The sequence below is a fragment of the Tursiops truncatus genome, chromosome 14 (assembly GCF_011762595.2).
Source record: "Tursiops truncatus isolate mTurTru1 chromosome 14, mTurTru1.mat.Y, whole genome shotgun sequence".
NCBI lineage: Eukaryota > Metazoa > Chordata > Mammalia > Artiodactyla > Delphinidae > Tursiops > Tursiops truncatus.
In genome coordinates, this window is record NC_047047.1 from 65780465 (window position 1) to 65794729 (window position 14265).

The 14265-nt window shown below is 42.2% G+C and overlaps 1 protein-coding gene across 1 annotated transcript in view; it reads left to right on the forward strand.

The window, feature by feature from the left end:
• Window positions 1-14265, forward strand: part of LOC109551098 (ALK tyrosine kinase receptor-like) — a 696955-nt gene that overhangs the window by 475327 nt on the left and 207363 nt on the right. Inside the window, exon 5 of the mRNA XM_019942470.2 lies at window positions 12805-13006. Coding sequence (XP_019798029.2) covers window positions 12805-13006 — 202 coding nt within the window. The remainder of the gene's footprint in view (window positions 1-12804; window positions 13007-14265) is intronic.

The following is a 14265-nucleotide window of genomic DNA, read 5'->3' on the forward strand; positions in this document are numbered from 1 at the left end:
TTCAAATCGGAAAAGAAGAAGTAAAGCAGTCACTGTTTGCAGATGACATGATACTATACATAGAGAATCCCAAAGATGCTACCAGAAAACTACTAGAGCTAATCAATGAATTTGGTTAAGTAGCAGTGTACAAAATTAATGCACAGAAATCTCTTGCATTCCTATACACTATTGATAAAAAATCTGAAAGAGAAATTAAGGAAACACTCCCACTTACCATTGCAACAAAAAGAATAAAATACCTAAGAATAAACTTACCTAAGGAGACAAAAGACCTGTATGCAGAAAACTATGACACTGATGAAAGAAATTAAATATGATACAAACAGATGGAGAGATATAGCATGTTCTTGGATTGGAAGAATCAACATTGTGAAAATGACTCTACTACCCAAAGCAATCTACAAATTCAATGCAATCACTATCAAACTACCAATGGCATTTTTCACGGACCTAGGAAAAAAAATTCACAATTTGTATGGAAACACAAAAGACCCTGAATAGCCAAAGCAATCTTGAGAAAGAAAAATGGAGCTGGAGGAATCAGTCTCCCAGACTTCAGACTATACTACAAAGTTACAGTAATCAAGACAGTATGGTACTAGCACAGAAACAGAAATATAGATCAATGGAACAGTATAGAAAGTCCAGAGATAAACCCACGGACATATGTTCACCTTATTTTTGATAAAGGAGGCAAGAATATACAATGGAGAAAGGACAGTCTGTTTAATAAGTGGTGCTGGGAAAACTGGACAGCTACATGTAAAAGAATGAAATTAGAACACTCTCTAACACCATACAAAAAAAAATAAACTGAAAATGGATTAAAGACCTAAATGTGGGCTTCCCTGGTGGCGCAGTGGTTGAGAGTCCACCTGCCGAAGCAGGGGACACGGGTTCGTGCCCTGGTCCGGGAAGATCCCACATGCCGCGGAGCGGCTAGGCCCGTGAACCATGGCCACTGAGCCTGTGCATCCGGAGCCTGTGCTCCACAACGGGAGAGGCCACAACAGTGAGAGGCCCGCATACCACAAAAAAAAAAAAAGACCTAAATGTAAGGCCAGACACTATAAAACTCTTAGAAGAAAACAGAGGCAGAACACTCTTTGACACAGATCACAGCAAGATCTTTTTTGATCCACCTCCTAGAGGAATGGAAATAAAAACAAAAGTAAACAAATGGGACCTAATGTAACTTAAAAGCTTTTGCACAGCAAAGGAAACCATAAACAAGTTGAAAAGACAACCCTCAGAATGGGAGAAAATATTTGCAAACGAAGCAACTGACAAAGGATTAATCTCCAAAATTTACAAGCAGCTCATGCAGCTCAATATCAAAAAACCAAACCACCCAATCCAAATACGGACGGAAGACCTAAATAGATATTTCTCCAAAGGAGATATACAGATTGCCAACAAACACATGAAAGAATGCTCAACATCATTAATCATTAGAGAAATGCAAATCAAAACTACAATGAAGTATCATCTCACACCAGTCAGAATGGCCATCTTCACAAAATCTACAAACAATCAATGCTGGAGAGGGTGTGGAGAAAAGGGAACCCTCTTGCACTGTTGGTGGGAATGTAAATTGATACAGCCACTATCGAGAATAGTATGGAGGTTCCTTAAAAAACTAAAAATAGAACTACCATACGACCCAGCAATCCCACTACTGGGCATATACCGTGAGAAAACCATAATTCAAAAGGAGTCATGTACCACAATGTTCATTGCAACTCCCTTTACAATAGCCAGGAGATGGAAGCAACCTAAGTGTCCATCGACAGATGAATGGATGAGGGAGATGTGGCACATATATACAGTGGAATACTACTCAGCCATAAAAAGAAACGAAATTGAGTTATTTGTAGTGAGGTGGATGGACCTAGAGTCTGTCATACAGAGTGAAGTAAGTCAGAAGGAGAAAAACAAATACCGTATGGCAACACATATATATGGAATCTAAAAAAACCCGAAAAAAATGGTTCTGAAGAACCTAGGGGCAGGACAGGAATAAAGATGTAGAAAATGGACTTGAGGACACGGGGAGGGGGAAGGGTAAGCTGGGACGATGTGAGAGAGTGGCATGGACATATATACACTACCAAATGTAAAATAGATAGCTAGTGGGAAGCAGCCCCATAGCACAGGGAGATCAGCTCGGTGCTTTGTGACCACCTAGAGGGGTGGGATAGGGAAGGTGGGAGGGAGATGCAAGAGGTAGGAGATATGGGGATATATGTATACATATAGCTGATTTACTTTGTTATACAGCAGAAACTAACACAACATTGTAAAGCAATTATACTCCAATAAAGATGTTAAAAAAAAAATAAGGAAAACTTCATTTCATGCTTCTCTCCTTCCAAAGTGGATTTTGTTACACCAAAGGCACTTTAGTCCCCTAACTCCTCCCTTCCCTACCCCGCCTACAGCAAATACTTTTATCTCTCCTTCCTCCTTCTCTTTGAATTAAATCAAATGTTTAGTTTTCCTTTGGCTTCTGCTTTCTCTGTCTCATCAAATCAAGTGCTGCTCCATTTTGCTTGAGGATTATCGCAATAAGCTCTTAGGGAAAAGAGGTTTCTCAGCACTTCAGCTTGTTTCCTTCTAGTTATTTGCTCTGCCTTTTATTATCTTTTTTTTGCTGAGTCCCCAGGACACAGAGACACACAGAGTATGTAGAGATCTTTGGCCTTTTCCTTTTTTCCTAAATGAAACCTGTTGGTTAAAAAAAACATAAACAAAAAAAATATGTCTCCCCCAAAAAGGTTTGTCCTTTTTAACAGGGTCAGAGATCTAAAATGAGATCTACATAAACATACACACATACACACGGATATATACATGTAAATATATGTATGTATGTATCTATCTATCTATATATATATACACACACATATAGAGTATGTCTACACATGCACACACACAAATATACATGTATTCACTGTATACACACACAAGCATAAATATATGTTACCATTTCTAGGGAGCTTTTTGCCTCAGTTAACTTGGACCTGAGAGATAGTTTACAGAAATCCACCAAATAGGCAAATGTACTACCACTTTACGCTACAACTGAACTCATAGTGTTAAGATTAATAATACTGTTAATAAAAATCAACTCCTTCTACCTCCCTTTCCTCCCTTAATGAACACACTTGGTTTTTCTAATCATTAGATCTCAAAAACCAATACCATTTCTCTTCAAAGTACTTCATGATGAAGGTGCAGTAAAGCAATACATTTAAGTTCTGGTGGTGGCGGGTAGCAGAGCTAATTCCAAGTATGTGACATCATAGCAGAGTGAGACAGTAAAAGTGCCCAGGGCTGGGACTGGAGGAGCTGGGTCCTAACACAGCTCAGCTGCCTGCTGTGGAACCCAGGCATATCCCTTCAACCCCCTGGACTGAACGTCTCACCTGCCAGGTGAAAAGGTTGGACTAAATAACTCCCAAGGGCTCTAAGTCTGGATTCCTAAGTTATCCCACTTTTAGGCAAGGCATGGCAATGAGGACAATCCCACCTATTCCTTCCTGTAAATTTCAAAACTTTGAACTAAAACCTAAAACCTGAGTTGAGATTACATGGGGTAGCAGAATTCGAATTTGGAAAATAAACAATAAAGGAGCTCTCTCAGTGCCCCCAATTTGGCTTGGCACTTCATAAGACCACGTGAACAGAGGAGACCCTCAAATACTTCCCAGACTGGGGGGACTACCCTAAGCCCCTATGAGTGATTTCCAGAGGATAACTCATCCATCTGGTTCCCACCTGCTCAGGCTTTAGTCTGTGACTTTAGATATGGGGCAGTCAGATAGATGGGCTTGATGCAATCTACTGGAGCCCGATCCTTAGAGCTGTGAAAGTGCAAGGAAAGAAGGTGATGTCTGGGGCAACTGGAGACCAAGCCATAGAACATTTGACCAAAAATATCATCATAAAACTCTATTATGGGCAGGCAGATACTGGGTGTTCCACTGGACAGGGTGTCTGAAAACCTTGCTCCTGGTTCCAGATCTACCACTGATCTGCAGCGTGACCTTGGGCAAGTGTTTAACTTATTTGCTTCTTGGTTTTCTCCCCAGTACAGCAAGGGATTAAGCTATGTGACCACCATGTTTGTTTCTGGCTCTGACATTCTGAAAGTCAGATGTGGAATGTAGCATCTTTAAGTATCCTCAGGTAGAGAGACAGACGTAGTAACCCAGACGAGGCTTTCCAAAAGCATGATTCTGCTATAAGAATCTTAGTTTTTGATGAGAGGACAGTTTGAAAGTCATACAAAGAGAGAAGATTTAAGAGATGACATAGATGTAGATATAGATATATTATTCACTTCTACACTACCTTCATTCTTATCATGATGGTTATTTCCTTTCTCACTTTCTGCAGATGGTCTCTAGAGCAGAAATAGAATAGAGTTTTCAAAGCATATTCCATGGTACATGATACGCAATAGCAAAAGCGTTCTGTGCCCAAAGGAGTTTGGGAAATTTCATTTTATGTTTTACTCTTGAAGAGTCACAAATCTTAATGGCATATTAAGGTTCTAAGATGTCCTGCAAGGAAAGAACCTGTTTGCTTTTGTTTAACTCTGTAATCCTCAAACTTACTTGATCCCAGAGCTTTCTCATACTACCTATTAACACCTTGTGGGGCTGGTGTTCTGTGGAACATACTCCGGGGGATGGCATTATTCCCTGACGCTGCACCTAGTGGCATGTGTCTGCACATTGCACTGCTTCTGTCCATATTCCAGCCCAATAAACCTCTGTTGTTCTTTAAGCCCCCCATGATATGAATGGCATCATTATCAATCAATAGCTTGTAATAATGATTTAATAGTTTAATTGCAATATAGACAATTAGCCAGAGGTGCCAGAACTGTGTGTGATTTATTGAGATGGAAATCTGTCCATTCATGCATTTGTTTATTTGTGTTCTCAGGCAAAGAAAATGATTAAGAGCCTTATGGTTCAGGGTGGTGGACTGAGCACACATTTGTCTTCTCTCCTGCAGTCCCACTAAAGCAATAATAAGGGATTCAACAGAGGAATAAATCCTGAATAGCAAACAGAGCAGGAAGGGAACCATGAGTGAATTCTAGAGCACAAAGAGGAGATGGAAGCTGTTGATGGAGGAAATAAAGTGACCAAAGCTGAGAAAATGCTCCCTTTAGAGCAGAGGAGGGAGCCCATCTGCTGGGAGGCACCATGAGTACTGATAAGGGATCCTCTGAAGTAAAGATGAGAGTCAGGAGGAAGAATGAGATTCCTCTGTGGTGTGGTTAACCCATATTGTCTCTGCCGCCTTTTAACCCCATTTTCCCAGATGAAAACATAGCAGGGTGCTTAACCATGAGGGAGAGAAACAGGGGGCTCTTCTCTAAACATTCAAGTGGACTTGGGAGAACTAGGGCTGCTAGTGGGCGTGTTCATGGTTCATGCAGAGCGTGACTAGTCCATGATGCTGGAGTTGGGGACCGGGCACTGCAGGATGGCCGGCTCCCCACCAGCCATCAGGCCAATTCTGACATGGAGAGCAAGCACTGACTGTGTGCAGAGAAGTTTCTATCTGTGCTCCTCGTTTCTCCTGTTTCTATATGAGGGGCTGATCCAGGACCACCCTACATATGATAGCCCAGAAACATGAAAAAGAAATAGCAACAAAAAAAATTGACTCCAGAGGAAACAAAGATAAATTAGGTAATAGAAGTTAACTTGAGGGATAAATCTCTTCAGAAAGATTTAAGACTGAGAAGAGGGAAATGAAAATATCAGAGAAATAATAAAACAAATTTATCAGAGATGAAAGAAATGTGTTTTCTGATTGAAAGAGCCCACCAAATGCTACCGCAGAATTTTTACAGAGATCCATTCCTAGATCCATTGTATTGAAATTTCAGCACCTCCTAAAGAAAGATCCTGAAGGCTTCCAAAGGGGGCGGGGGGAAAGCAGGCTGACTACAAAGAAATTAACAGTAAAACCAGCCTCAGACTTCACCTCAGTCACACAGATGCTAGACAGCACTAAAGCTAGGCCTTCAAATTTCTGAAGCAAAATTTCTGATCTATAAACTATAGCCAGAAAATCTATTAACCAAGTATGAAAACAAAATAAAAATATTGCAGATATTCAAAGATTCGCCAAGAAGCTTTCCCCTGAGGAAATTTCCTGAGGATGGTGGGACTAATGGAAGAGCTCTAGTGAAAATGAATTCCAGAATAATAGCTGTACTGGAGGCCCGGAAAGCAACTGGTACAAATTAAAAACAGGGTGTCAACGTCTTCAAGAAGGGAGAGATTTTTCAAGGAATGTGTAGAAGTGCTAGAGATATGGTGCAAAAGGCAAATAGAAAATAAATAAAAGAGAAAAACAATTAGAAATTTCTGAAAAAACAAAGTGCACAAGAGATTCCTGATTCAAATAAATATAAGGCAAATTATAACGTGCCACAATTTTGACAAGTGACAATGTAAGACAGAGGAGAGAGAATGAATATTCATTTACTCTTGATGTTAGAAACATTCTCTGTGGAGTGGGATGCATTACTGGACCTATAAAGACGTTTATAAGTATAACCATTGGTCACTGTAGTGAAAATATATATATATAGTTTTCAGTATAAAAGCTCTGTTTATTGATTTTCAACATTTAGCATCAACCTATAAACAAAACACAAGAATTAATCATTCTTACACAACCTTGACAATATAGAGGAAAACATAGCTGCCTTGGGAGGTGGACGTGGAAAAATGCAGAAGAGCAGGAAGACTAATAGCATCATCTTCCAGGGAGGAGAGTCAGGTGATGCTGTCTAAAGCTGATGGAACAAGTGATACATTTGCCATGAAGAGTTAAAAAGGAAAGTAATAAAAAAAGTAAACGGGGATTAAAAAAATAAAGAATTCGAAGGGGGATAGTATCATTTTTTTTTACTGTACCATCAGTGTTAAGGAGCCAAAATTGTTGCACCAACAAATAACTCTGTGATCATAATATCTAGAATCATGAAGGCAGCTGCCAAAAGAAATTAGAAATCCTTAAAAATATTTTTGGGACTTGGTGAGAGGAGCAGCATTTGGGGATAGTTTTTTTTTTTTTAATTATTATTGTGAGCTACTCTGAACTATTTAACTCCTCACCATATGTATAAATTACTTTCATTTTTAAAGTCATTGAGTGCCTGCCATATGGCAAGCATTGTGTTAAATACGAGACATTTAGAGGTGGTACCAGCCTTATAGCATCAGCATCTACAGAAACAAATGATGCTAGGACAGGAGCCCTTCCCAGGGATGCATTCATGTGAATTGGAAGAGAGGAGTCAGGGCAGGGAATCACAGTTTACAGAATATTTGGCCAACTGATTGAAACTGTTGGCATAGAAGCCTCAGAGAGGTGAATTAGGAAAAGTCTTTAGGACTTAGGAGCTTGGAGATTTGACATGTTTCCTTTAGATTAATAATATTCTAGGCAGGCAGAGAGAGTTACTGACAGTTTGGAGCTCTAAGTGTCCTTAGAGAGACTCTATCCAACCTTTTCATTTTACAGACAAAGGAACCTTGGTAGTGGCAGAGCTAGGGCTCAAACTCAGTCCTTCTGATTCCAAGTTTAGTGATAGATAAAAGGAGCTCCAGACTGAGACACCCCTCAAAGCTGGAAATCAACATTCCTCACATACCTACTAAGGGCCAGGCACTGAACTGGCCACTCCATGCATGTAGTTTAATTTAATCTCCACAACAGCCATATGAGGGAGGCACTACCCATATTAAATCTGAGCAAACTAAGGCTTAAAGAGTTTAAATGATTCGTCTGAAGCCTAGAACTGGATAGAGATAGAGCCTGAATATGAAAGAGTCTGTCTGATCTCAATATTCATGCCCCTTGGTTTCTGGCTCATAATTTGAGCCCTGCTGGCTGGGATAAGAGCAACACATCCCTATGCCGGTGACCAGAGATAAAAATAATAACCACTTCATATTTAATCATTGAACACATCAACACAATCCAATAATAAGGAATCCATGATCGTGGCACCGTGTAAGCAGGGCTCTTTGATCTGCCTCTCCACCCCTCCATGGCCCACACTGGGGGAAGATCTGTGAGATGCCAGGCCATCCTTCTTAGTTAGAAGGGACCCCAGGAGCCTTCCCATAGCCCCAAGCTATTCTGAGCAAACTAAACAGGAAACAGGGAAAGAGGAGAGAGAAATTCTCACTGACTTTAAAAGATTTATACTGACAATATCCCAAGGAGCTTACGAAATGTATTTTTTCCTTTTGTTTTATTTTTTGGAGGTAGAGGAAAGCTGCTGATGAAGAGAGAGCTCTCAACTATGGAGTTTCATTGAGAGTGAAAATATTTTAAGCTCAGTCCCTTGTTGATAGTCCAGTTGCACAAAATAAAATTCATATAAACATTATCTCACATATTAGAACTGGAAAAGTAATCCATCTTCCAGTCAACTTTGAAAGAGTCTCATTATTGAGGTACTGAATCACAGGAAAGAATTCAAATGTGTTTCCACACCCAGGAGGGAGGAACGGTGGTACAGGAGAAGCCCCAAAGCCCCAGCAACTTCAGCTTCATTTGCTCCTGCTGGGAACTTGAGTTTCGCAGGGGTGCGTGTGTGTGTGCGCGTTCGTGCACACACGCACACACAAGCACACTTGCATGTTATCTTTCTGAGAAAAAGGGAAGCACCTCCTTTATTTTGCCCACACTCTTTCTTTTAGTAGCTCAGAAAACTGGTTTCAATCCAACTTTCCACCAACTAAAAATACCAGAGTAGGGTCTCAGACCAAGACACAATTGTTGCTCCCTAATATGTGGCATGTGTGGCTTCATCCTAACCCCGGAATGCACCCCCAATGTGTCTGCAGCAAGACTGTGCCCCCAGAGATGCTTCCAGGGCTCTCACTTGCTCTGAAAAGATATACGCTAGCCTAGTGTTAGAAGCCCCGGTAGAGTCCCAAAGTCTGCCCTAACATAGCACCTTTGCTTACAGAGGTAACATACGAAACACATCACATTTGCATGTAGTCTCGTCCTTGCCTAGTGTGAACTGGTGGTAGAGGATGAGGTTGGGTCAGTTTTGATCCCTCCTGCCCCCCACCATACCAAATTCGTCTTCCTGAAGCACCACCCTGATGATGTCCCCGTCCTGCTCAAAAACCGCTTCTGGCTCCCTGTTATCCACAAAGTAAAGGTGGACATCTTTAGCTGGGAATGAAGTGTTCTCTGTGGTCTGGTCCACACTCACTGCCCTTCCTCATTTCTCAGCCTTCTCGTCACGTGTGCCACTCGGCAGCCAAACGCCACTACACCTTTTCTACATTTCTGCCTTCACTCCTCTTCCTCTCAACTCTTGCACAGCTGTTTCTGCCAGTATCCTTGTTTTTCTCTCCCTTTAAGACCTAGGTCAAAGGTCATCTTCTTTATGAGTCTTCCCAGCTGAACCTAATGTCTCTTTCATGGAGCCTCCCAAAGTGCTTTATGTCTTGTGTGTCTTATGACTCTATAACCTCTACTTTTGATTAAAATTAGTGCAGACATGTCATCACCCCTACGGGACCTCGAGTTCCTTGAAAGCCAGAACTGGCTGGCTCATGTCTGTGTCCCCAGGGCAGAGCCAGTGGTTGGATGTTTGCTCAAAGCAGGCATCCAATAAATGAAATTTGAGGGCAGAAAGGAGTAAGGAATCCAGTGAACAAATGGATTTGGTCCAGTACCCATCTGCCCGCCTTTCTCCCTTCCCATCCGTCTGGGCTCCTGAGATATACAACTTGCCCGCAAGGCACCCTGGTCATATTTTAGGATAAAGAATACAGTGGGACAATGAGAAAGATACAAGGGAAAGAACACTGGTTAGGAGTCCAGAGACCTGGAGTCTGGTCGGTCTCTGGACTTTCAAATTAAGACTGGGCAAGTCATTTCCTCATTCTGATCTCCAGTCTGCTTCTCTAGAAAAGAGAAGACATTATATTAGATAATCTTAAAGTCCTTTTTTTTTTTTTCAAAATTATAACTTTAATATCCACAAATGAGAACTTTATATAAACTCATATAAAGTAGTTAGAATTGGCTGATAGCAACAAGACTTGACGTGATAGTTGAAACAAGTAGAAAGTTGCTATTTTAGTTTGTAATAAATCATAGAAAAAGACAGTTTCTAGCCCGGGCTCAGCAGTTGTACATTGTCAGGGTTTGTAAATGTATTAACTTTTTCCATATAGTCACAAGGTGGTTGCTACATATTAACTGTCACAACCTCATTCAAGGCAGCAAGAAGGAAATAGTGGTGGGAGTGACACCATCCCTTCTGTAAAGAAAGGAAACTCTTCCCAAGACACGGCCAGTGGATCTCTGCTTACAGAACTCCTTGTTCAAAGCCAAGTTCACTGCTAACTGAAATGAAGGCTTGAGACATGAACATTTAATCAGACTTACAGTACCCCACTTGGCAAGAAAGAATAGTGAATTGGATGAGGAGTAGATAACCAAGAACTTCAACATCATTGGTGTAGCCTCTTATTATTTATAAAAACAGTTTCATATCAAAGGATGATCCCTGTGAGGATAGAATTATTTAGGAGCACTTTTTAAAAAGGAACTAAAGGCAACCCCAATCTAAACAGTATCAGAAACAATAGTTTACCTTATTAGAAACAAATTTTGGAAAGGCCCATAAGTTTAAATGAATCATATTCCTACCTAAAACACTGAATTTGTTAATATGCATTTGTTTAATTTACTTTGTTTGAATATGTTTATATAACTTCTATGTTTTCAAGGCAGAACTGGGATAGAGGAGGAGGAAAACATTTAAAAGTACCTCCAATTCCTTCTGGTCCCATTTCCTATTTTCATCTATTAATAATCCCACATAGCTTTCACTATTTAAAGTCCTTTCTAATTCTGAGTCTTTAATTCTAATTCCTTTCTTTTACCTCTGTGCCTGTGACAAGAATGTCTCCCCCATGGTAAAACAGGATAATAATATAGATTATTTACTGAGGGTTGTAGAGCACTTTTCAAAGGCCCATAGGCCATGCTGAAACTTCCCAGTAATTACAGAGGGTTCAGTTTCCAGTACTGACCCAAGTCCCTGATTCAACTCAGAAACAGTCTTGTGCTGACCTCATCCTGATTGTAATTAGAAGTCACATTTATTTACTTCTAGAACATTGCACCTCTCCAAATTCCTGACACAATATGTGTGCTTGGAAATGCTTTGCTTCTGGTAAGAATCCCCTTCCTTCATCTGCATCATTCTTTATTGTAGGCTGCTAGTTCCCTTTGCCTACTCGGTAAATTGGGTTATCTGCAGAAGGAGACTAATTCAAAGCACTGGGGGGTGATTAAAGAAGGCTGAGCACTTGTTAGCTGGTTTCTACAGGAGTTGGGGGTCTTGTGGGACTAGGCTTTCACTGCAAAAAGAGCAGCATCTAAAGGTCCAAAACTTCAGTGCAGAGTGTAGCAAGTAAAATTAATGCACCAGAAGGAATACCGGGAACATAAAATGGTGCCCTGCTTTTATGCCGACAGTAATACCCGTGCATACAAGGTGCTTTTAGGTCTCTTGGACTGTGCTGCTGGAGTTAGGGTTGGCCTGCCCCAGAGGGAAACTCTACAGGCATGGCACCAGGAGGGATTTGTAGGGCTGTCTTCATGGAGACCAGTTGCAAATGCATATGATTCATAGACTCAGGAGCTGAAATGAATCTTAAGAGATGATTGACTTCAGCCAACCCTTCCCACCCCATTTTATAAATGAGGAAACCGAAACCAGAGAAAGTTAATGCTTTGCCCAAGATCACTTAGCTAGAAAGCAAAGGAGTGGGAGCCATGATCTTAGCTACATAATAAGTGACCCAAATAAGCCACCCACCTCTCAGAGAAAACCTTGAACTGGTCGTAACTATTTGGGAAGCCTAGAGCCAACCCATACATTCCTGGGAAACTCTGAATTGTCCAGCAGATGTCAGTTGAGTCCGAAGTTGGCTTGAGTGTGATATGGAGAACTCAGGTCAGCTCTGATTTAAACTGTGACCCATAGCGTGGCCTGAGATACCCCGGAGTGTCCTGGTTTGTGAGGTGTGGAGATACGCTACGTGGATGTTTATAAGATGGAACTGATGTCCTGCCTCCACTCTGGGAACGTGTACGGAGGGAGGGACTCTCTTTAGGCTGCCCTCCTCCACCAAGAACATCTTAGCACTGGGTTGAGTTTCTGACTCTCATCACTCTTTGGGGATTAAATAATCTGTCCTCGTCTTCTGCTTCTTATGGGACTTTGTTAATTGTGCCTACTGGCTGGGAAAGAATCTGTGAGTGTCATCTCTAACTTAGAAGACAGTCGAAATCAAATAATTGATTATTTTATAAAGGTGCTTCCTCTCTACCTGAAACTGTGTAATGTGCTCTCCATGCTTACCTCACATAATCCTCACAACCACTGAAGTAGACGTTTTCATTCCCATTTTACAGATGAGGGACCTGAGTCTCAAGAACATAGAGCTAGTAAGTAGGGGCGCTGAGGTGAGAACCTTGATCTGCCTGATGATAAAGCCCGAGTCCCAGGTCACCATCCTCTTGCCTCAGGCTTTGCTTTTTACAGAGACAACCTAAGAGAGGGGGAAGAGGGCCAGGTGTGTGTAAGGAAGGCAAGAAAGGCCTCCAGCATCGCTGACTCTGACGCCATTGGTCTCTAAATCCCGCCACAGAGCTTATGCTGGTCCTCCCTTCTGGACACGCTGCAGAGTCACCTTCCCTGTCTCTTGGCAGGCGCCTTCCTCCTCCTCAACACCTCGATGAACTCCAGGCACAGCATCTTGAGTCCATGGGTGAGAAGCAGCAGTGAGCACTGCAGGCTGGCCGTCTCGGTGCACAGGCACCTGCAGCCCTCCGGGAGGTACGTCGCCCGGCTGCTGCCCCACAGTGAGGCTGGAAGAGAGATCCCCCTGGTACCCACTCCAGGAAAGCATGGGTAAGTCCTTCCCCGTGTCCGAAACCCATTATGTAAATGGAGATTTGGCTTTGGGCTACAAATTTCCAGAACACCCTGGAAATTTGACATCTACTTAATTGACATCTATTTAAAACTCACAATCATCCTTTAATGGGTAGTAGGGTCCAGATGGAGCCATTACTGCTAATATTCCCTGCATGGTGTCTTGGGCACTGATCTGTGGGGTCCTCTGGCTGCCCAGGCTGACGGTCCTTCCAGAGGCCAGAGGACCAGCTGGCAGAGTGGACATTTAATGAGTGGCTATTAAAGATATTCATTTCCCAAAGTCCAGATGGGGCCAAGAAGAAAACAGCCAAGGGGAGTGTTGAAAGGCCAATATGAAAGTAATTGAATATGCTGGAAACTGGGTTTTACCAGAAGAAATCTGGCGGGAAGGGAAAGAGCAAACAATTGTGGCTGCCCAAGCAGGTCCTACAGCAGTGTGGGACACCACAGCAGAATAGGTCAGGGATGCCGCACGGTATCAGTTCAGGAGAGGAACATGATCTGTTCTAGAACCTCTAAGGCTTGCTCAACATTGAAGTCATACCCAATACCCGTGTCAGTGAACTTAAGCCTCCTGGACACACTCACATGCTTCCTCAGGGACCCATCAGGCCTCTAGAAGTAGTGACGCTGGAAAGCAAACCTGAACAAGGGAACCTCTGTGCCTGCCTTTTTTCTCATTCCATAAGACTTCAGTTTTGAGGGGTCCCTGCTCCGATAATCAACAAGAGTGCGAGATCCTTCTTTGTGGCGCGTTTGCTAGAGAAAGACCTCAAATTTTTCCTTCTAAGAAAATACGTTTCAGAAAGGCTCCATCTGAGCAATGATGTTCCCCATCTCCATGGTGTGCTGGGTCAGTGGGGAGATCCTGCCTACTGCAATTCCCATGAAGCTATATGGCCTCCTTGCTCATTTCTTGAAAGTCTCCACCCCACTCCCCTGCTACTGGCCCATCTGTATTTATTTGTGTTTCAAAGAACTACAAGCTGCTACAATCCCAGCAGGAATGAAATCTTGGCTTCAGAAAAGGTGTTCTCCTCATACCTAAACTCATATCTATCTTCTTGCCTCTGAAATGTCTCGTTGGACTGGCTGGGAGGGACCCAGCCACCAATTGTGTCTGTTCACCAGAAATCAGGAATGTCAGGTGTGTGAGCTGCCCACTATTAGGGATGAGCCGTCTTCTGATGGCCAAGGCTTCCTCCAGCATAGCCTCCTTTTCTTGTGAGAAG